The 24,769-nt window shown below is 41.3% G+C and overlaps 1 protein-coding gene and 1 long non-coding RNA gene across 2 annotated transcripts; both read right to left on the bottom strand.

The window, feature by feature from the left end:
* Positions 1–7,815: 7,815 nt before the first annotated feature.
* Positions 7,816–9,451, bottom strand: LOC118557247. The gene is made up of 2 exons (XR_004927745.1): positions 9,146–9,451; positions 7,816–8,663 (listed from the first exon to the last, which is right to left on the bottom strand). It is a non-coding gene; the product is annotated as an uncharacterized LOC118557247 (long non-coding RNA).
* A 9,673-nt stretch (positions 9,452–19,124) lies between these two features.
* Positions 19,125–23,524, bottom strand: six2a (SIX homeobox 2a). The gene is made up of 2 exons (XM_012864959.3): positions 21,800–23,524; positions 19,125–20,243 (listed from the first exon to the last, which is right to left on the bottom strand). The coding sequence occupies exons 1-2, from the start codon at positions 22,357–22,359 to the stop codon at positions 19,931–19,933; spliced, it is 873 nt and encodes a 290-aa protein (XP_012720413.1). The 5' UTR covers positions 22,360–23,524; the 3' UTR covers positions 19,125–19,930.
* Between the last annotated feature and the right edge of the window lie 1,245 nt (positions 23,525–24,769).

Here is a 24,769-nt window from a genome sequence, read left to right as displayed (position 1 = left end):
CAGCTTCCAGATCCACTCTGGTAGTTACGTGCATGTGTGCCAGGTCAAGTGTGGAACAAATGACAAACGACGTGTGCAGGAGTTTTAAAAGTGCTCCCAATGCCTAGCTCTTGTTGAGTTGTGAAATTGGACCCGTGGCGTGTTTTTTTTTTTTGGCATGTTTTCTTAATTCTGCACTTCAAAAATTGCTTTGGCTGAAACCCAGGAATGTTTCAAGTGCAGCGGAGGAGCTGATCAATCAGGAAGTTAATGGTAAAAGAAAAGAAAAAAAGGGAGTTGAAAAAGAAGATGCCAGTAATAGGCGGGTGGGAAAAAACATAAACAACATGTGGATATGAGTCCACACTTTGGAAACCAGCTTTGTGGAAGTTAGCAGGAAGAAAAAGAGGAGCATAAATTAAACAAACGACTGATGCTATCTCTAAATATGCACCTGCTTTCTGACAGGCTAATTATGTTGTCCCTTGGCACAGAAAGTTCAGTTACTCTCTCAATGTCAAGCTGTTTTAATAAACTTTTTTGGTGTGATCTAGGGTACTTCGGACCATTATTAGCAGCCATTATCTTCCCTGCAACAGAAGAACTGTCTGAACAGCACCGGTCTGAACAAACATTAACCTGACCAGGGGGAAATTGTGTGACACTGTATTCACTCAGGACTTTTTTTGAGACTGGAGTTGTTTGAAGATTGCGGAAAATAAACTTTGATCTTGAAAAAGTTCTGAAAAACCAGTTTTCTCTGCTTGTGCAGTCCAAACTTCAGTTATCTGGTCCCGGTAAGATACTCACTACACTTAGCCTCTCCACAGAACGCTATGTCGTAAAAACAAAAAAACAAAATCTGTAATCTTAAAATGTAGCCAAAACAGGGATGTTGAAAATCATGTAAGCTACATTACCTCAGCTTTTATTCAGTTCAAACCGTTTTACTTATCTGTCATAAACTCTAATTAATTACTTTAACCAACATTACTTTGGGTAGCTTGTCAATAATAATTGGCCTCTGGTAGCACAAACCAGAAAGACTGACTCAACATTTATGGCTTAATGCCATAAAGCGCAGCTCTCTAACACTGATAAACATCTTTCTGTTTTACATTGTTAAATTTGTCCACCAATTTATTGACAACACTGTTCTGATCCCTATTTTATATTGTTGTAATTGGTAAAAGATAGGGTGGACTAGAACATGGCTATAATTTTATTTATGTGTTTTTGTCATGGTTTTAGTTTTTGTTCATTTCAGTGCAGCTGCTGGAGAGATTGGCTTTCCCTTAATGTAGTTGCATTTTTCAACCACCAGGTAGCGCCAGTTTCCGCCGTTTTCGTCGTATCACCTTATGAAACGAAGCAAAACGATTCTTGTCATCACTTCTTCACTGGGGTTTTAAAAGCCCTTTTAACAAATCTACACACGACTAAACAAGCTGCACGCAGTATGACTGCAAGTTCTTTTAAAAGATGGATCAGAACTGAAGTGGTTTTCTGTTTCACTATATATATATTTGCACATGTTAGTTTTTCTCATTAAACCCAGCTTGGTTGATATGTTGTAGTTGCCTTCTAATGCAGCTAATGCAGTTGAAACTAAATATTTATATGGCAGATAAATTAAGAAATATAATAATAACCCCCCCCCCCTTTGTCTGACATTAAGTTAAACAAATTTTTTTTTGTTCTAATTTCTTGCTCCAATTTCTTCAAAGGCAGAAGTGTCCATACATTTCCTAAGTATGTTGCTCTATATGAGTTTTTAAATACTGTATATGCTAACAGGTCTCGCTCATCAACTGGAAACTTGTGTCTCAATGTGACTACCTGTACAAATAAAGATTTAACAGTAAAAATAAAAACTTGGTAGGATTGCCTTAAAACTGTATGGGTTGCATCAAAAGTTATGCTTCTCCACCCACAAGCATACAGTGTGTCAGCAGTTTGCTTGACTTTTTGTCCAGAAAACTGCTGGTATAACTGAGTCAGGTTTGTAAGCCTCCTGAACAAAACACACATCTTGAGCTCTGCTTAATTTTTTTTTTATTTTGGGTTGACACCAGGGCTTTGTGATGGCCACTCCAAAATGCTGACTCGTTGTCTCTAAGCCACTTTGTATCTAGCTTTCCAGTATGATAAGGGTCATTGTTTGTTTTGAAGAGCCATTTTTGCCCAAACCTTAGCTTATTTCTGACGTCTTGAGATGCTGCTTCAGTATTTCCACAAAATGTTTCTTTCCCCATAAAGCCATCTAGTTTGCAAAGTGCACCAGCCCTTCCTGCAACAAATCAACCCACAACATGATGCTGCATACCCTCGTTTCCTGGTCATTATGTGGTCAAAAACGTTGATTTTAGTTCCATCAAACCACAGGACATGTGTGCAAAATCAAGGAATTTCTCACTAACTCCATCTGCTTGTGGCAATCTGGCTTTTTTTCTTGGTTTTGGAATAATGGCATCTTCTTTCTGGAGTGCCCTTTCAGCCCATGTCAAATAAAACCTGTTCAGATCCATAATTCACTTTCTGATATATTGGAAGTTTTTTTTTTTTTTTTTTTATCTTTCCAAGATCTCATTGAAGGCAGAATTATTGCCTTAAGGTACATGGATCTGTCAAAACCTGCCAAAGGCTAACAAGTAAATGATGTCATCTGTGCCATCTAGGATATTTTAAAGACATGTTAATCCTGGTGTGTGTACACATTTGACTTTGGAAAAAACAGTGCCCCAAAAATCTCTCACTCATATAGGCATTTAGCAGTTAGAAGCATATGGTAAACACAACTCACCTTAAACAAAGAAGTTTAGTCTGATTTAATGTCAATCAGTGAGAAAAAAAGGTTGAATGGCTTTTTTATGTGGTGTATGTGAATACATGGTTTCTACTCAACCTAGTTTTCTCTTCCTGGTCAGAATGCAGCATTTACTTTTAACTTTTTAATAATCTGTAATGCCGAGAGAGAGACGACCCGATAATTCAGCCTGACGACAGGAGAGCTATTAAAAATTATTATTTAAGTCACTGTCTGGAAACAGTGAAAGGAACCACTGTGGGGGAAAGAGAAAGGTTAGTGGCCGGGAACAACTCAGTGGAAGTGATGGTGTAGTGAACAAAAGTCACTTCTCAGAATCTGGAATGTTGCACTGGAACTGATCCCTGGATCCAGGGGCTTCGACTAGCTGCTTGGTCTGATGAATCAAGCAGCGCAGAGGGAGCAAAAAGGCAAGGCAAAAGGCTTGGTCAGGAGGTGAATCAGGAGGGTCTGGAGAGTCCGACATGGGCAAGGCAAAATGGAGGAATCAAAAAAACAAAACAAAGAAAAAAACAAAACAAGGCAAGGTCACAACTGGCATGGCAATCAAGGAACGCTGGATGATCGACTCACACAATGGCTTTCAAGAATCGGGCAGCTACTAGTTGAGAGCGGCAGGTATAAGTAGGAAGGAACCCAGGTGAGTACAATGCTGGTAGTCAGGACCAGCACAGGTGACGCTGCTCCCACTGGTTATCGAAGTACAGCAGGGTGAAGCAGAGCCAGACCAAAGCACAACAGAACATGGAGGATTGCAAGAAAGCAGGGCAGAAGCACTACGATAAACTGCTCTCAATTTTTTTTTATGTCAAAACCTGCTTCTTTTTTTGCCCATTTCCATCACTGCACAGAGCGTGCACACGTTGTATGCCACTGAGATGGTATGGCAGGTTGGACCAGTTGATGTGTTTAGCATGAAACAAACAAACTTGCCCTGCACACAAACTCTGGTTGACATCCTGGCTTGCAGATGTGCACTTAAGTCTGATTTATTGCTTATTCTTTAGAATTTCATGCTACTTACCTGGAATTGACAGGTCCAGACCGCATTAAGAATGAGTTGCATAACAATTAATCACTTAAATCAACAAATGATCAAGCCATGAGGAATAAAATCAGACTAATGTTTAAAGCTACTGAAATGTGAGACTTTTACAGGCCCCCAGGGGACTGCCTCTCACGGTAGGGGTGCTCACGCTATAAAGACTTGCTGCCCAGGTTTATCACACTCTTTCTAGCAGCATTGGGGAGAACCCTCTCATCTACCTCTGGGGAGTGGAGGATCCAACTGGAGTTCGGAGAACCGCCACATATGCAGGTTGGATCGAAGCTAAGTCTGCAGCCTATCTTCTGCGTAATCAGATGCTGGCGCAAAGAATCCCTCTATTCCCAAACCAGCCTTGTGATTTTTCTCAGCTGTTGCAGGAAAGCTGAGTATGCCGCAGCCTCCAGAGAACAAACACAGCCACGCCAGGAAAGGCTCTGCGGAGGTCCCAGACACTGGACAAGCCGTGCATAGAGCCCATGCTGCGACCCTCTTCACAGGCCGAGCGCACCCCTTCCCTGGAGCCGTGTATAGCCTGGCTTACCAAACAACGGCTGTTTTCCCCTTTTGAGCTAGTCGCCTGTTCGATGCTGAGATAACCAGCTTTACCTACCTTGGAGTAATTCATTGCAACCGGACGCCCGTCACCACAACCAGGGATAACGGGAGAGGTTTGGCAGAGGAATAAACAAGGAACATTTAGAATGGTTTAGTTAATGTGTTTTCACTGTGTTTTCTAAGCTTGACTGAGCTATCATGATAGCTTCCACTAGCATTCTGGAAATCAAACTTTGCGGATGTGGTTTGAGTATGGTTTGTTTGTGTTGTCTGGTCCACTCATTAACACAAAATATGGCTTAAAAGTCTTTTCAAATTAGCGCCGAATGTCCGCTAGCATAGCACTATTAGCTTCCCTGATAACATTAGTGCTACTACCGAGTCAATGCACAACTACGGTTTGTTTTAAACATAATGCTTGTTTTCGTTTCACTCTACCATCGTTCGATAATGGTATGAGCGTTATTACCCCACTAATATGGAACATTAATGTCGATTTGTGTTTTGTATAACCTCAGGATTAACCCATCAATCGACTGATGGCTACAGCGCCCCCTTGCTCCCAGGGGAATAATCACATTAATAAAATCAAGTGTCCTATAGGTTACTGATTTTTACTGAGCAAATCATTCTTTAAAATGTTACTTTCTCAATTAGTGTTTTGTTTAACTCGGGATTTGCATTGTGAATGGGTTGAAACATACCAAATGTTCTAAATTAGTTAAGCCAATTTCATCTCATTCCACATTATTTAAGATGAACTTGCCATGATCTCAGCACTGTTGCCTGGTCTGATTTCTCATGTCACACACCTGTTTAGCTCCGCCCATTCCTCATCGCCTCAGATCAGTTCCACCTGCTTCCACTAGTATATAACCAACTTCTAGACCAGACTTCAGTGCCAGATTATTTCGAGCCATTAGTGAGACTTATTCCAGCGTTATTTGTTCTGATTACCTGATCCTGACCTGTCTACCTCTCGATTTCTGAGCCTGCCTGTTCCCATCTGATTCTGATTGCCTGACCTGTCTTTTGACTTCTACCTGACCTGACTACCCGCCTGATCTCTGCCCGTTGTGTACTGACCTGATCCATTTCCTGACTACCGAGCCTGCCTGCCCTTGTTTAGCCTGTCTGCTGATCATGTACCAAACCTGGAACTGTGTCCCGACCTCGTCCTGGATCTCCCTCTGGCACCTCATCTGACCACCTGGCTCTGGCCTCGGATCTCGTCCCCGACATCGGCTTCTGGTTTGTCCTCCTGATCATCCTGCTCACCTCTGTCTTCACAGTTCTGACCTCCTGCCTGTCCTCCGACCTCCGTTGCCCCTCTGCCTGGAACTCACTGAGCGGAAACCGCAGCGCCGGGCGGGTGACCCGCCAGCTGGCATCTACCTCAACTTCTGGACCAGAACTGAACCTGGGACCAGGTTAGTGACCGACATGATTGTGCTCAAGCACCCCAAGCTAAACGAGGTCACTAACCTGCTGTCTCCTCCTGCAGAAGTTTCCGCCGTAGACGCTGACGCCACCCGATCCATTTCTGAGTTCAATAAACTGTTTAAACACCTTTTGTCTGCCTTGAATTCTGGGTCCACCTGTTCCGAGCCGAACAGAACTTTGGTTCTCTAACTTGGATCTGCAGTGAACCAGGATTCACTGAATAATTTTGGTGATGGTTTTAGTCCATTTTATTTGTCCCTGTTTTGTATATGGTTTCTTATCTTATTTTTAATCTTAATTTTGCTTAGTAGTTTTAGTTAAGCTTCACTAGCCTATTAGAAAGGATTTGTTGATTGAGATATAGTGTCAATTCAGATAAACAGCATTCTATAGTGATGTTCTCTGGGTGTTCAACTGTTGCTGTCAATAAATTCTTGAACTTGAAGAGAAGTTATCACTCCATTATTCTATATGTGTGCAGAGTTTGCTGTGAAGAGAATGGCAGTGCCCTGAATCACACTTTCAACTATTGTCCTGATATCAGCTGTTTGGGCTGATATTCACCAGACAATACCTTACAGACCAAGGGTTATTGAATAAACATTAAATAACTTGAACAGTGTGTAATGGCACAACAATCCTAAAATTCATCTTATTTTGTTTGCTTTTGTCAGTGTCTTCATGCTGTTCTTAGAAATAGAATGGTTATCAATTTTAACACAGCAGATCTAAAGAAGCTGATAGAAGGAATCATAATATGCACACATTCACATATGGTCTAATAAAACGGAACTGGTAAATGTCATATCTCACTGACAATATAGGGAAAGTGATCCTGATAGAGACAGAGTCACAGTGTCAAGTCTTTTGGACCTTCTAATATGATTCCTTCCAGGATTGTTCTGTATTTTTGCTGCATCCATCTTCCCTGTGCTTGCAAAAGGAAAATATTCCTACAGCGTGATGCTGCCATCACTACATTTCACCTTGGGTGTGATGTTTTCAGGGCGAAATGGAGAGCTAGTTTTCCACCACATTTTATTTTACATGTAGACCATAACATTCTATCTGGGTCTCATTTTGTATTTCTGGCTTGTTACAAATTTTAATTGGGACATTTTATGCCTTTGTTTTTTTTTTCATGACTTTGCTCTTACTCTTCCCTCCTCCATCAAGGTCAGTTTTGTTGAATGCAAGACTAAAAGTTGTCCTGCTAAAGCATTCTTCCACCTTAGGTGAGGATTTTGGCAGCTCCTCCATATTTATTACTGGCTGCTTCTCTGAATAATCCACTTCTTAGCCAGCCTGTTTGTTTAGGCGGACTGGTGTGTCTGGGTAGCCTCGTGAGACCATCCTGATCTCGCGAGCTTTCAAGGTTTCAATCGCAGATCAGTCTGGCTACTTTCCATTAAAGAAAATTTGGAGCAGTTCACCAAACGAACGCCCAATCAGCGTTGGCTTTGAGGCGGGTTGAGGTGTGACGCAACGAGAAGCGCGACAGTTCAGTCTAAACAACATGGCGGCTTCAGCCGATGAAACTAGCGTTAGCGTGGTTATCGAGCAAGTTTTATCGGAATTACAGAGTATCTCTTCACTGAAAGAAGAGCAAAACACTGCTCTGGAGGCTTTTCTCAGAGGAAAAGATGTTTTTGCTCTTCTCCCGACTGGTTTCAGCAAGAGCTTGTGGTTGTGTTTTCGTCGTCGCTGTTAGTACGTCATATGCTTCGTTGATCTGATTTGTTTATTTGGCCCGTCTATCACCAACATAGGCCAATCAGCTAACCAGTATTTTCGCCCCTTCCCAAATTTACTTCAACGGAAGGTTTCCAGATGGATATGCGGAGCAAATCCATCTGGCGGAGTCAGGTTAGTGTCTGGGTAGATTTTAAGGACTCCGTTTTGGATCACCTCCTGAAAATTGTTCTGTTTGATGTTGAAAGATTATAATTTGCTTCAATACACATCAGTTCAATTCTTTTACTGAGCGCCGAGTCACAACAAACTGCACTTTTACAAAACAATCAGATCCAATTCATCTGGAGAAATCCATTATCTGACCAACATTATATCAGTAATACATTTTATTTATTTGGAGACCAAAGTGATGAATAGAGCAACTTTAAAACTTGATGCTGGTATAAATCTGGACAGGCTAAAATAAAATACAACAACTTATGAAAACGCGGTGCATGATTTAACCTGCCCTCTGGCACTCAGCTAAAGTATATAGCATCCTGTCGTTAATCCTCTAGCTGGAAAGCTTTAATGGAATGGTGTCAAGTGACAATAGCTGGAAAAGCCATCGGGGTGAATCTAATGTGATCAGAAGAACCCGTTTCTGTCTCCCAGTAAGAAGTTTACAGTAGAGAGAAAAGCCCAGGTGAGCCACAGACAACTGCAGAAACTCACATACTGTGCATTGAAAGGCATTTTCTTTCTCAGCTGATTTGCTTTTATTTGTGCATGTTTCTTTTAGCATCCTTTTATGGTATATGAGAAGCTATATTCAGGTATAAATTCAGGTTTATACCTGAATTGAACCCCCATCTGAAACCATCAGCCCTTTGAATATTTTGATAAAGTCAGCTAAATAGTCACAGAAGAGTTCTTCTATGACAGAATGTTTGAATGTGGTGCTTGTATCTATACTTGTTACAAGGAGAGATTAAACATACACGGTGTACCCTGCCTCTCGCCCCCAATGACAGCTGGAGATGAGCACCAGCCCTCCTGCAACCCTGCATGGACAAGCAGGTATATACAACGGATGGATGTTCTTGAAAACAGATGCTTTATGGGTCCAGCTGTGACCTGTGATAAGGCAGAAAACACAATAAAATCAAAACTGTATATCTTACTCGAATCTATTAAAGAATTGGTGACAGTATAAAACAATATAAAGGTTTCCAACAAGCTTTTTGTTAACTTATATTCATTCAACCGCTAACAAGCTCACTGTTGGACATTTTGGACATGCCAGGGGGGTTCGTGGTGTAATTAAAAGAAAGAATTGCTGCCCATGTTTTTAATTGATCTAGCAATCTGTGGCAATACACTAAGAAAAGATTTGGGGACTGAAGGTTTTAAGAATTCCAAACTTCAATTTTAAAAACAAAACAGGGGAAAGATGCAAAAAAAAAACTTGTTTGAGGGATTGATTTCTTATAATTCTGAAGGGTATAAATAATTTTTTGACATTTCATTTACGTAAATTTTTATAAAACGGACACAATCCTATTGGTTTAAATTTGTATTCCTTTTATACTGTTTTGTACTTGTGGTACTGTTCTTACCTTTCTCCAGCAGGGTGCCAGCCGCAGGTGCTTTCCATCTCGCCCATAAGGAGAAGAACTTAAGGCGGCTAGAAGACATCAGAGCATCAGCTCACCTGAGTGGTACCTCGGGTGACCGTCCTAGGTACTCCTTTCATTCCAAGTGTTTCTTTGACTAATTACCTTGTTCCTCTCCTTCAGATCCAACCTTGTTTCTTTGAGACCCTCCATCGAGTCTGGTGGCACACCTTTGCTGACCAGCAGCAATCACTACCTGTCATTCACCCTACAGTTCATCATCCACCAACCTTTCCGTAAGTCAGCCTCAGCCTCTTATTGCACTACTGTCTCCATGTTTGTTGGTTTTCATTCATGGAAAGTATGAATTTTACACACAATATCTAACTATCCACATGATGAATACTTGGAGCTCTTTAAACTGACTTTCCCTCATAAATTTAGACATGAGGAGACAGCTTAAAAGGATTTGGAACCTTAACCAGAAAACAGATATTTTGCCGATTTGGCAATTAAGCTTTACACCCTAGCGACAGATTGAACTGTAATTCAGTGGCATTTAAAGGAGCATTTCAAAATTCTCTTAGTGGAAGACTCAAAGACAAACTGGCTCACTGGGACAAATCACATACCCTTTAAGATCTCATTAAGCTTTCTATCCACAGATAATCAGAGAAGCAGAAAGAAACAGGGTTTAACAGCTCCAGTTTAACTATCCTAAAACCTGCTGTGATTGTCCACCATAATCTACAAAACTTGTTATGTAATTTCCGTACTTGCTTAGCCCCAAGAACAAACAACTTTGACTCATTTCAGGAAAATGGAGTTTAGACGTAAATTCAAATTGGAAGAATCACCTGCATCCCCCATCCGTCCCATCATGCACCTGTACTCCAGCCAATCTGCATCAAGTCCTCATCCTACCTCAGATAATCATCCTGCAAGGCTTTGTTTATAAAGCTCTCTTTATAAAGCTTCAGCTAGCTTTGACCCTTTCTCACCCCATCTCTTCCTTTGTGCTGTCGGGCTCCTCCTGACTTCCTTCTTTCCTCTGCCCTCCGCCACTAATCCTAAAATCAACATCCAAGCTCATAGCCATTCACAGCTTTCACATCTTCTGCTAAAGAACTTTTACTGATTTGTCAATAAATCTCCATAATTGCCTTTTCTGTCTGTGTGAGTCCAGGTTTAAATGCCTTATTGTGTAAGTCCTGGCCATTACATTGCTTCATGTCCTATCTGCCCAAAATCCACAACTCACCAGTAATTAAGGGGACACTATTGGGCAGGATAAATCAACATGACTATCCCCAATTTCATTTTAAACTCCTTTGCATGAACCAAGATCTCTTCCCAGTTTCTTCCTCAATTATTGGGGTTCAGAGCAGAATCTTATCAACCTCACCCAAGACGAACATTATAACCTACTGGTCGAAACCTTCCTCTGCCTATTCAAGGCAACATCTTGGGCAGCAGTGCTCTCAAGACCATAACTTGTGAAACTTACTCACTGCAATTTATAATTTCTGGCAGTCATCTTGAACATATCTTCTTTTTCCTACCAAATACTTGTTCTGGATTAGCCCTGGTTGAAGCAGCACAATCCTCACATTAATAAGGCTGGATCTTGCATAGCGTCCTGGAGCACTTATTGTCTTTCTTCTGATCTCGGCAAATCCCTCAGTTTTTTCTCATTATAATAAGTCAAACTTTGCCTCCTTATCTCACCAATGTGCCTTCTGAATGCTATGATCTGGAACCTGTTTTTCGTAAAGATCTGGCTCTCTCGTTACATCCTCATCGTTCATATGATTGTGCAGTAGATGTTCTCCCAGGTGCCCCACTTCCTCCCCATCCAGGCAGTTGTATAACCTTTCTCGCTCAGAACAAGGGGTCATGGGGAAGTACATCAATGAGTCATTAAATGCAGCAATAATTTACCCATCCTTTTCTCTGGTAGGAGTGGGCTTTTTCTGTCATAAAGAAAGATAAGGCCAATTGACCCTGTACTGATAACAGATACCTTAATCAGATAACTATTAAGAAAAAAGTTGACATCCTAACACCCTCCAAAGATCTAAAAGGACACCAGACTAACTTGAGAAGGTTCTCCAAAGACTCTAAGTTCATAACCCTCCTTGGTTGTGTTTTTAAGAGTGCACAGGTGAAGATGCACCCAAAAAAGATAAAAACGGGTCACAAATGGCCCAGTCCTACCTGAAAACCACTCCTGCACTTTTTAGATTTGGCCACTTTTTATAGACACTTCATTCAAGACTTTAGTCTGCACAACGCTGCACCACTCACATCACTCAGCTCCACAAATAAACCCTTATCCTAGAATAATCCAAGTGGAGGAAGCTTTTTGGAGCTCAAAAAAGATTATCCACAGCTCTGTTACGACCTGGCTCAAAGGCCATAACAGAATGGGAGACACACCATGCATACAAGACAAGAAGTGCAACAAAACACAGCTGCCCCATCTGCAAAGAAGTGCCAGTTTAAATAAGGAGGTCTTTTTCAGGATTGGTGGAGCAATCAGGGTGACTATCCAATCAGGAGGAGAGGAGAACTTTAACAGGAAGTGATGCGGGAGGAAATACAGGCAATAACCCAGGAGAAGGTCTGCAGCAAGATCCCATAGCAGAGCCAGCTGGCAGGAAGCAGCAACTGCACCTGAATTTAAATACGAGAAAAGGGAAAACACAAATGAAGGCCACTGGCCATAACAAGCTACCATGCTGATTTGTGCAGACTCACCTTCCCAGTTCAGTATAGAGGAGGATGCTTCTGACTCTTGAATGGGTACGGTCCTCCCACAAAGATCTCCTGTTGATGGAAAACTCCATCCTTGTGCATTCTTTTTTTAAATATTTCTCACCTACAGAAATAAATTACAATACTGGCTATCCAGAACTCTTAGCCATGAAACTGGCACTAGAAGAATGGAGACATTAGTTGGAGGGCACAGAGCAATATATCATCATCTGGATAGAACTGCAAAACACCTACATTCTCATCAGTAATGTTGGTGTCTTTTTTCTAGGAATGTTAAACCTGATGTCCCTTCTCAACAGCCCTCACCCAAAGATGCAACCAATGAACCAGAACCCATCCTTCCACAGTCATGCATGGTGAGAGTCCTCTCCTGGGATTTGTAGAACCAAGTCTGCTCTTCAAACTGAGGCAGATCCCAGTGGGGCTCCCACATGCCATCTCGATGTAGCCTCACTTGTCTGTTCTAAGATAATATATTGGCCTCATGTTTCACGTGTTTCTTGCCATCCTGGATCCAGCTTCACCGATTGACTTCTCTGCCATTACATCTGGTGGACATTTCTCAGTAAAGACAACAGTGAATATGTTTCAGGGTGTTACCCCTGTGCCAGAAGTATAAGTTCTCACTGTCCTCATCCAGACTCCTCCAACCATTCTCTATTCCTACTCACCCTTAGTCTTTACCGATCTTCTATCCTCAATGAAAAGACTATCTTTAACCGTTTTTCTAAGGCCTGCCATCAGTTTGCTCTCTCTAAATTACCCTCGGCCACTGTTACCGCATAATTATTCATCTTCAGATATCCCCACCAAAATCATTTTTGACAGAGGACCTCGGTCCATGTACCACATACAGAAAGACCTCTGTGCAGCTTTAGGTGCCAAGTCTCTCTTTAAGTTTGCATACCAAAAACCAATGGGAAATGGAAACGGCAAAACACAAATTCTCATATATTTGTGTGCCAATAACCACAATTCCAGGAGTCATCGCCTAACCTTGATTATGTATGCACACAACGCTCACATTTCTGCCACTCCTGGTTTATTTTCAGACCTCCTTTGGTTGTAAGTCATCACCACTTCTTTCATTATTCCAATGTTTTGCCAAAGAATCTGGAACCAGACCAAGATTGCGATATATTGATCCTCTGTCCAAAATAATCAGCTTGCAGACAGAAGACAGATCCTGTACCCATTCACTCTCCTGGCCAGAAAGTATGGTTATCATTCAAAGACTCTCCCTTCAAATCCTGTTCAAGAATACCATCGCCCAGATTCCTAGGTTTTTATAAAATAGAATCTGTCATCAGCCCTTCCACTGCCTGTCTGAAACTCCCAACTCAGCTTCGCAATCATCCCATGTTCCAAGTCTCTAATCCAACCTGTACTCGCCAGCTCCTTGTACCCTCCAGTCGAACCCCCTCCACCTGCCTAGGTCCATGATGGGCATCTTTCCTTCACTGTTCAACACATTGTTGATTCCTGGCGCTGAGGCCTTAGGATCCTGTATCCTGTGGACTGGAAAGGTTATAATATTGAAAATGATTCCTGGGTTCCTTGTTCCTCTGGTGGTGGTGGAGAGTTTTTTGGTGGGTGGGACCGTCATGACCTCAGATCTCTGTGAATTTCGAGTGTGCACATGTCTCTCTTATACCTCTTTCTTGCAGGGTGACTGGCAGGTGTAGCTGTTGCATATCAGGACTAATCAGGAGGAGCTTAAAGAGGAGCAGATCTCCTAAGGTAGATGCTAGGAGCGTGGTAATCAGGCCTTCCTTCTCTTGTGTTGGTCTTGTTCTCAGTGCTCTTTAACTAATTAGGGTTCCAAGCCCGCAGCACAGACGAACAGCTATGCTGTTCGTCTGCTCTGTGAGCAGAGAACACTATTGTTTTTCATGTGTTTTTAAATTATTTATTCATTATTATTATTACGGAACTAAAACGCGTTGTGCGGCCCATGCGGACTTGTAACAAACCTATTCAATCAGGTATCCAAGTACAGAATGTGCTCCGCTACTCAAACCCAGAAATTTAGACCCCTCAACAACTAGGGGGCACTATAACAAAGGACAATGCGTTTCAGCCTAAAACCACCAAACTACTGGTCCCACACTCAAATACTCAATATCACTTTGTTTATTGGATGATTATGCATCAAAAAGGGAATTGGCACATCTTTCGTTTCCCAGCTACTTTTCGCGCTACATGGCTGCAAAGGTTAAACCTTTTTTGTTAAACTCCTCCTACATTTTTTGTGCGATCTGCGCAAAACTCCATATATAACCGTGTAATGGACAAATTAAAAAAATGTTGGGGGCGAATTTTTTAATTTTGACTTTTTTGAAAAGTAATGCTAAAATAAAGTATTGTTTTTTTCCCATGTTTTAATTTGTGTAATAGATAATTCAGATTTAGATAATTTCTGGATACATGCCTCCTTGTCTCAGAGCTCAGAACGGGCTTTTTCACTGAAGCTCAGAGCCCCCGCAGTTCACTCATATCTGTGTGATACAGTGAGGTGTGTTTTTGTGTGTGTGTTTTATCACACACACACAGGGAGCACATTAATGCCCTCCCTCCTGTGGCCAACCCTCCCTGTCCAGGTGGAAAGTAACCCCACACCATACACCCTCAGTCTTTTCATCATCATTCTTGCTCCCAAGACACCCTAAAGTCTTGGCCCTGTTTTATGGGTTACACCTGATCCTCAGGAAAAGCAAAAAAAAAAAAATCTGAGAGGATGAAATCAGTGTCATCATCATAAGATAAATTATGTGACCACAAGAGCATTGTGTGAGCACAAAAATTAATATTATTATTATTATCATTATTATTTTATTTATTTATTTTTTACCTGTGACCACATGAGGTCATTTGATTTATTTCATGATAGAAAGCCAGTCAACCAACCTAAATGTGCGTAACTTTTAGAAAATTTATTTTATATTTGAACAGTTTCTTTTCATGATAAAAATGTTTGTGATTAAAAAAAATCACACTCTAATCATACATTTTAACAAATTCTAATTTATCACACACCTTCTACCCTTCCTATCAGTGGAGGTTTCCTGGAGTTAAGGTTTTCAGATCATATGTGAAATTTCAGCATGAAACATGTTAGTGCCATTCCAGGTTGATAAAAAGCTTGATGTTCTTCTTTCAGTGAAAAACAAACATCTCAACTGTTGACTGAGCACACCTTTCATTCAGATCCAGGAAAGATCCAGGGGGAGCAATGATTGAGCTCAGACATGACAGCTTAAGTATTTGTAATTTCAGTGGCTCCATGTAAAGCTTTAATGAAGTGTAACACACCTTTTTCTTGTTCTGTGTGAGCCTGAAGCAACAAGGTAGCATTCCTCTCTGACAAAAAGTGGCAGCAATTGTTTCACGGTTCCCACCTATGACCTCATCTAACCCAGAAGTAGGCGTCATGTGCTGTGCCATCTTTCCAGACCTACGCAATGTGCTTTTACACAATTAAGTGTAACCGGAGCTTATGTAGTCGCATGTTGTACATTTTGTCTGCAAAGTTATACAAGCTGTCCTCAGAACTGTGTGCTCTATCTTTAAATTAGAGCAGTGGTCTGACAAACTCCATGACTGGAGAGAGGCTCATGTTTGAGCCTCCATGCTTCAGCTGGAGGCTTCCAGCTCAAAGACTGCAGCTATAAAGGTTTGACCTCTGACCTCTTTGAAAAAGGGAGGAGGGGGCTAAGTGAAAGGAGAATTTCCCCACTGGGGCCAATAATGTGTCGGTGCACAAGCATCATCACTGTACCTGACGTTTCTATGGAGCGTGTTAACGTCGCTGAATAAAAATTTTGGTTAAGAGAGTGTGTAAAACAGCTGGATCAAATCTGTTCTGTGTGGAGGTTAGACTTTATTTGAACACATTACACTTTTTAGACTCATTTTAAAATTGTTGGCAAAAACTTTTTGGTTTGTAGTTCATTTTTTCATTGATTTAAAACCAAGTTTGACAATTTGAAGCTGCCACTATTATCATAGATTTAGTACTTTATTTTAATAGTAATTTCCACCATGTTGGGGAATGCATCATTATTATTTATCTTATTTTTTGTAAATAAATAAATACGATCATGCAAAGCAGGCTTTTATTCAACATTATTATTATTATTATTATTATTATTATTATTATTATTATTATTATTATTATTATTATTATTATTATTATTATTATTATTAATAATAATAATATTATTATTAGTAGTAGTAGTAGTATAAGTAGTAGTAGTATTTATTATTTTAAATCCTTTACCATTTTCCTGATGATATTTATTTTTTGATTATTTCTGGTATTTTATTATGAAAGATGTTTTAGATTAAGTGGGTCTGTTGTATTTTAGAATGACTTTTTCACCAACAGCAATTTGATTTAAAAACAATTTTATAGCCACATGATTAACAATTTTAATTATTTTCCTTTTTTAATTCCACCAACAATTTGTGGTTAAATACAGCTGTGAAGGCAACCAACTCCTTAAATGACAACCGTCCACCTATTTGCTCATGTTTTCTGTCAAACGGTAATAATGTGAAAACGTATGTATAAACCCCCCCCCCCCCCCCCCCAAAAAAAAACAAAAAAAAACAACAAAAAACAATAATTAAGATTCAAGTGTAAATTTCCAATAATTTATATTCTCGCACTTTTGACATTCATTAAGAATCTTAAACTAAATTAAACTTCTTTTCTGGGCAGTTTGCCTAATTCTAATGATTTTATCCCTAGAGGCATACAGTAGCGTCATTAACATTTCAGCAACACGACTTTGTGACCAAGCATGCCGAACCGCAACATCCCATCACTGTGGTTGTAATTGGCAGACAATTAAAGTGACTGGAGAAATCAGGGCATTTCCCCACCTGTCCAGGTGTGCTTACCGCCTCTCGAGGTTCGCGTTACTCCTATAAACCAGCTCTACCGAGTTAGGTCTGCGTTTGTTGGGGCCCTTTTCTTCCGCGCCGGTGGGTTTTTCTCTCACATCTTCCAGCCAAAACAACATTTAACAGCCTCTGCTCTCCTCGGTGCCAGTTCAGTTACCACTTCTAACTTAATGGGAACAAAAAGAACGAGTGAGCGTAAAAGAGAGGAGACGAAAATCCCAGCTATATTCGTGAGGTCACGAAGCTGGCTGATTTGGTGAGAGGCCAGATATTCTGCAAGTATTATGTCTCCCCACAAGCCGCTTTTACAGCCTTGTTTTCAATAGAAACCCTCGTTAATTAGAGACGCTTTGAGCTGCGTGCGTAATTGACCTTCGTGCGGGCAGAACCCGGTGTGAACGATCAGTCACATTAACAGGCAGGAAGGAGACAGTAAAACCTCTCAGCACACTCTTTGTGTAAACACTTTTCATATTCTCATCAAGCCTTTCCCGGGAAATTAATAAGGGCCAGGATGTTTGCTGTTGTCTCACCAAGAAAACTATCTGCCCATGTGCACAGATATGGCGGCTTGAGATGCCTGTCGTGAAGTGGATGATGAACAGGAATTAGTTAGTTGCGAAAAGAAGGGAAAGTATGTTCATGAAGGTTTCACCTCCTGCTGTCTGAATTAGGCTTAAGTGTTTAAGGTTAAAAAAAGTCCACTGATGTCTAAACGTGGCCGAAGAATGGAAACATCAAAAAACGGCAAACAAAAAGTCTTGTTTTGATGTCTTATTGCATTTAACCACGCACAAACTGGCGTCTGTAGTTAAATGATGTCGAAAATGTGACGGCTTGGAAAGACTAAATGCCGCTGAAAGGTGAAAAGACGTCCACAAAAAGAAGGGTAAATTTGGTTGCTACAGAAAAAACAATCTCCAAAAAACCCATGCATTGACGTCCAAATGTGCTTTAAAAACATTAAAAGATGTTTTGGAATATATGTGTATTGTCACCATATTTTTTTTTTTTTTAAAGTCGTGAAAATGTTCACAAAAGATACGTATAATGTCTAAATACACTGCAAAGGTTAAAGGACATCCACAAAAAGACGATAACTATGAAAAAAACTCTATTAAAAAATAAAGAAACATATAAAAAGAGATCTATTAATAATCGTGGAAAAATTCTGGTTGGGTCCCTAATGGGTAACCCAGCCTGTCCTTGTAGGTAAAACTACTTCTCGGTTTAAAAAATGACAATATTCTAACACTTTTCTCCGGTGTGACCAACCCTTCAGCAGAAATCAGGTGTGTGAACGTCAAAGCCTACCATGTAGAAGATGACTCTGAAAGAATGTGCAGAAATCCTATTTGACATGTAAGGGAAGACGTTGCTTTTCTTCCCAGGAGCATGTTGGGCCGAAGCTGGGCTGGTTGAGCGGGAGCTGAAGGTGCTGCACAGCCGAGGCTGTTCAAACAAAGTGTCTTTTTTCAGCACCAGTTTCCTCTTCTGTTTTTTTTTTCGGTGTTAAAAAAAATGAAAGAAAAAAAAAAACAGCACTTTTGTTCCCCTCAAGTGAGCGCGGAAAGATAAGGTGTCATCACTCCGGGTCCCCCCCTCCCATTTGGAAACGCGCGTCTGAGTTCTGCCCCGCTTTAACAGCCACATGCCACATGTTCCGGCCTCTTGACTTGTGTTGCTTTTACTAAGTACTGGATTGAGTGCCTATTTTTCTCTCTTCCTCATTTTGTCATTTTAACACGATTACTGGGGTGAACCTTGACCCGATGCTATGACGAAAACAACAAAACAATACATTTTTACTCACAACTTGGAATATGATTGCACTATTATTGCTTAGCCCTCAAAGTAATAACATGTAACAAAGGAAATATTAACACAAATCACACGTTTTCTTGCAGGCTTTTCCTTGACTCTGTAGATCTGCTTATAATTTTCGGGATTCCTTGTCTCATGGATATGCACACGGCTGTTCAGTGGATACGATTTCTAAATCCCTTTTAATTATTATTAACCACCAGCCTTTTGCCATTTTGTCAATATCCATGTCCGAAAACTGAAAAAAAAGAAATAAAGTTAGCACATCATTCGTATTAAAATGTGCATTTTAATTTTAAAATATAATCGTAGTTAAAGAGCAAACTGCAAAAATTACTTTATAAAAATAAATAGGTTTCCAGATTGCATATTTGGTAATAAAGCAACAGACATATAAACGTCTGCTTTATATTAAAAGGGGGGGGGGTGGACTAAACGATTATTCAGAATGAAAGGAATACATCGGGTTTAGTCCGTGGGTGTGCTTTTTCTTTTATTGGAAAGTTTATACGAAACTATATGAGTCGCTTCATTATTCCTCCTTTAGCGCAGGGCTTACATGCAGTCTCTTTCCAAATAAAAAAAATGTAAATACTACTCATCATCATCATAATATCATAATGTCAGGAGGTTAAGATACTTCATGTCATGGCGGCTCTTGTTAGACACTTGAAAAGATCAGTCCAACTTTGTTTGAAAAAGAAACCGAATTAACAAAGAGAAGCAAAAAACAAACAGAAAGGCTGCATATGGCTCTCTTGGAAAACCCCAATGTAAACATATAGGCAGGGGAACCCGAGTCTCCTACAATAACAACGGTACAAGAATTAAGACACTTTATTCTTATTGTTTTCAACAATATAAGATAGTATGTAATTACATTCAGAAATACATCTCTCTTTGCTGTTCTTTTTGTCCCAAAGCTCCCAGTTCGTCCCTCAAGCGCACAGAAGTCAGAGTGGTGTGAGAACCTGATTTCTGCCAGGATCGGTTGCTGTAAGTTAAGTGCTTTTGTTTTCTTGGAAAATCCCTCAGACGAGAGGACGTTTGGATTTGAGATAAGAGAATGTGGCACGGAACCGTATTTTTAATTGTTTTTTTTAATGCATACAGACTACAAGGTTTGTTACAGTGGCTGTTCTCGCAGATTCCCATTCTTTCTTACCGCAAGTGCTTGAAGCTTCTCTCTTACCACCATGTAAATTCCCCAGAGGAAAAAAAAAAAAAAAAAAAAAAAAAGGAAAAATATTTTTTTGTCCCCTTTCTGCGTCCTTTTTTTTAAGAGCCAAGGTCCACAAGGTTAGACGACATAGAGTTCAGTATAGTGTCATGGTGCACCGAGTGGTGATGGTGCACCGAGTCTGCGCCGCCAGGCACCGGGATGGCGCTGGGTCCCGGCGGGGGCGCAAGGCCGTGCAGGGACGGTAAGCCGGCGTTCGAGCCCAGCAGCAAGGCCGGGCTCGGAGACGTGTGATCCGGCGTCCCCGATGGTGTTTTGTCGTCGTCCGAGCTCCCCAAAAGAGTTTTATTTCCGTTCATGGAAGAAGTTAGTGGATTGTGACTATTGCTGTTGGAGTTCTCGCTGTTTTCCCTGCGGGGAAGGAAGCGGAATTTCAGTGTAGGTTCGGCGCAAACTCTATCAACAAGTTATTGTACAGCATGGATGAAGAATAAAAGCAATGAATGGCAAATATACAATTTATACTCTTGTACATTATCAGCAGAAATGCAATCAATTACAAATGCGCACACTGTTAAAATGATTTTTCAATAATGGGAAATTTGACCTATTCCGATTATTTTAAGACAACGAAGCATTTTACTTTGCAATTTTGATATTTAATGGCTGAATTCTTCAAGCAGTGATTTATTTAAAAATATATAATATTCTACCCTAATATTTTGATCAGAATTGAATTGAACACGTTTAAACCAGCCGATTATGAGTTTTTCTGTTCAATCCCATCAGTTCATTTTACTAGCGCAGGCGCAGGAAAGTAATTGATTTATAGCACATTTACAACTGCTTTAATAAGCTCTTTTATGTCGAAAAGGTGGGTCAGACCATATATCGATGCAACAACCAGCAGTCCAGCCATGCGTACCGGATAATTAAAGAGTCAGTGAAATCACAAGGGTCTCGGTTCGCCGCAGCACTGCAAAGACCCAAACAATGACAGGCGGACCGGACCCAAAGTGTTCAGAGCCTATTGGTCAAACCGATGGCGATTTCGACGCGTTTTGTAATCCAGGTTACAGGTGGCATATAGTTCACATGTGAGCGCTGGGCCTTTTCTCGGCACAAACGAACACATGATTTACGTGGAGCTTTCAGCCCAAATTAGTGGCCAGAGGGTGAAAGAAGACACCAGCTGGGGCGCACACATGACTGAGGAACACCTCTCTGCAGCGACTGCGTCTGTGTGTGTGTGTGTGTGTGTGTGTGTGTGTGTGTGTGTGTGTGTGTGTGTGTGTGTGCAGCCTCAACAGCAGGCTGCTGTAGGAACCCCAACACGGGCTCTAAAAAAACCCAGATTTCTTAGGCATGTTCTCAGACGTATCTGCGCACCTCAGGGTCGTTTCTAGGGTTAAAAATGAGTTTGTTTTTGCTTTGTTTCTGATGTTGATATAAAAGTAAAGCCGTGTGTGATAATAAGTGTAATTACCACAGTATAAGAGGGAGAGAGAGGGGAGGTGGGGTGTAAAAGCACGCTTTATATGTCCTTGTAATTTGCCTAACAGCAAACCTTTTAATTTCCTGCTTTTCAACTTTTGCTCTCTGCCTGCGCAACTTTCATGAGCACAGGAACAAGAAACATTCACCTGAAGGCTGAGTGGAGTCATTTTTTTAGATAAAAAAATAAAAGTGGTAAAAAAAAAAAAAAAAAAAACAATAAACAGCTAGTTCGTCGTACAGGGTAAATTTTATGACGTATAAGTCAGCACTTTTCTATTAGTTTTGAATAAGTGCACGACACGCTAACTCATTACCATTTTGTTTAGAAATAAATTATATATATATATATATATATATATATATATATATATATATATATATATATATATATATATATATATATATATATATATATATATATATATATATATTGTGTGTGAAATGTTTGAGTTGAAGATGCCCCCTCCTACCTCTCCTTCGCCTCCGCCGCTCGGTCTCTCTGCCGCCGGTTCTTGAACCAGTTGCTGACCTGTGTGGTGGTGAGTCCCGTGGCCTCGGCCAGCTCCCTCTTCTCCCGCGGGGACGGGTACGGGTTGTGGGTGTACCACTCCCGCAGGACGCTCCGGCTCTTCTCCTTGAAGCAGTAGCTCGTCTCCTCTCCGTCCCAGATGGAGCGGGGCAGGGGAAACTTTCTCCGGACTCGGTACTTCCCCACGGCCCCCAGCGGGCGGCCCCGCAGCTTCTCCGCCTCGATGTAGTGCGCCTTGAGCCACAGCTGCTGCAGCTTCGGGTGATTGTGCGGCGAAAACTGGTGGCTCTCCAGGATCTTGTAGAGCTCTCGGAAGTTGCCCCGGTGGAAGGCGACTACGGCTTTCGCCTTGAGGACGCTCTCGTTCTTGTGGAGGTGCTCGCAGGCCGGCAGGGACCAGAGGAAGCGCCCCAGCCGCTCGATGTTCCCCCCTTGCTGGAGGACTTCGCAGACGCACGCAACTTGCTCCTGCGTGAAACCAAACGTCGGGAGCATGGACATGGCGACAGCGCAAACCGGTGCAGATCAGAGTGTGCCTCACTTCCACGTCTCTTCTCTCAAGTGCTCATTAAAGCGACACGCGTTATGTCCACAAGTGTCCAAAAAAAAACAAAAAAAGGTCCCAGGACGGCAGCCTACGACTCGGAGCTGATCAAAGGTTAGAGGATATCCAGCTCAGTGCCCAGCGAGCCATGCAGAACCCCGGGCGACGATTCCTCACGAAGTTGTTGAGAAACAGACAAATGTGCAGCTCCTTCCTCCTACCGTCTCCACCTTTTCTGCGCCGTTTCTACATAAACTACTCCCGGAGAGCAGCCTCGCTGGCTCGTTTTAATAATATTATTCTAAACTGGCAAGACAAGCCATTATATGAACTCTGATTGGTCGGTTATCTGACCCGGGGATGGCGAGGATAAGACAATAGTCTCAGTCAAATTATTTGCCATGGTTACGCTGTCACTCACTGTAACCCGATACGCTTTGAGGTGGCTCCTTGGCAAAGTCGAGCCGACTGTTCTCCGCGTGTCCAGCCCGCCCTTCCAATAGAAATATTGCTCAGATTTTCCCCCCTCTTAAACGTTTTTATTACTCTTCTCTGCGCTTTGACGGACACCCAGAGCAGCCAAAGAGCGCGCAGCTGGGAGAGGTGCGGGGGCAGGAGAGCTGCGCTGCTCTTGCGGCTGGAGGAAGGATGGCGCCAGAGCGCGCAGGGAGCCCGCAGGAGCAGCGACTCCCCGTGCGCCTGGAAGCGCTCAGAAACCGAGAGACGGCCGCAGATGTCGGCCAAGGCTCCGCCGCTCTAAGGAAAAATGTCTGTTTCTTTACTGATTTGAAGAAATAGTGGCAAAAAAAGTCTGTAAGTTTTGAACGTTTACGCTCAAAAACTATCAATGCAGCTAGAAAAAAAGATATATATATAAAAAAATACCCTCATAAAACTGATGTTGGTGAGTGGCTGCTTAAATTTTTATTGTCCCGAAGCTGGTTAAAAGCAGAAGTGTCAAACTGGATCACTAGAAATGAAAGGCTATTTGCTGTATACCATTTAAAATCATATAAATTAGATATTCTAAATAAAATGGTTGAAACAGGAACAAACCCCCATATGTAGGTGTTAAGACTTTGTGTCTATAAGCAACATGTCTGTCCATGTTTGAAATAAAAAAGCAATGTATACATATCCTTAATGTGACTCTTTGTACATATTCAGCAAGGAAAAACTTTGTACTCACTAATATATATATATATATATATATATATATATATATATATATATATATATATATATATATATATATATATATATATATATATATATATATATATATATAATGCTTGTGTGTGGGTAGTGGTGGTGGTGAGTCATTATTATTACTATTATTATTATACATTTTCTTCTACATTCCAAGCAGGATTCTTGAATAACTCAAATTGTTTTTTGAGTTTGCTTAAGTAGCCTAAGTGCGAAGTCTGCATCAAGTTTTTGCTGTTATATATGTAAACACTGTTAGAGGTATTTATAACAACTCGGAATATGGGTATTTAAATTAAGAGTGAGACAGGGAGTGCAAGCAGGAGCTGCATGGACAATCTGAAGGTGTGCAGCCGCTGGTCCAGAGGGAGAAAGCTGCTCCAGTGAGCTGCAGGCTCTGCAGAAGGACAATCTGACGGGCTAGAAGCTGAAGGGAGAAAAGCGCCATCAGCCACCGGTCATCAGAGATTAGGATGTCAGAGTTTTCGGAAGCAGGATCCCAAACCGGATTGCAGGGTAAGATCTGAAGATTTCTTACCGTCCTATTTCAATGGATTACAAAATAATAAAACGACCAATAATAAATCTATTGATGAGAAAAATAAAAACGAGATGTTAGATGAGAAAATGGAACTTAATAGAGAGCTTGTACAATGTAGAAGTGATTGTCAAAAGGGGAAAAGCGGTTAAAGGTGGTTTTCTGTGACTGTGACTCAGTATAGAGTTGCTTTCAGACAGACGCACGCGCGTCACGCAGGCGGACGTTCAGGCGTCTTCCTGACTGCGGGGCCAAAGCTTGACCAGCTGCGAGATTTTTATCGTCTCACCGTGGGACATCTTTAGTAGAGATCCTATTGTCAGAAACACCTGCGAACGGTATCACGCCCCCCCCCCCCCCTCTCTCTCTCCCTCTCCGCTGCTTTTTGTTGCTCCGGGTGACCTAACCAGCACTAAACTAAATCATTAATAGATCAAGTTATAACATGAAGAGCTTCTGTTACTGACAAATACAAAATCGTATTAATGTTCATTTGAAAAGCGTCAATTGTTAAATAGCGGAAACGTGGGAAATAAATATTACCGTTAAACTCCCAGTCAGATGAAAGTGTAAACAGTAACGCAAAAGCCTTCAAACGTTCACGTCTGTTTCCTCTGACA

This window comes from Fundulus heteroclitus, chromosome 22 (genome assembly GCF_011125445.2).
Source record: "Fundulus heteroclitus isolate FHET01 chromosome 22, MU-UCD_Fhet_4.1, whole genome shotgun sequence".
NCBI lineage: Eukaryota > Metazoa > Chordata > Actinopteri > Cyprinodontiformes > Fundulidae > Fundulus > Fundulus heteroclitus.
Note: the sequence above shows the minus strand (reverse complement) of the source record. Positions and strands in the feature narration are given on the sequence as shown.

What these genes read in the sequence shown, in the direction of transcription:
- six2a (XM_012864959.3), bottom strand. Translation starts at nt 22,359, where the DNA reads ATGTCCATGCTCCCGACGTTTGGTTTCACGCAGGAGCAAGTTGCGTGC. An exon ending in GCGGCGGAGGCGAAGGAGAG is followed by an intron (nt 20,244 to 21,799) that starts GTAGGAGGGGGC and finishes CCTTCCCCGCAG; the next exon opens with GGAAAACAGCGAGAACTCCA.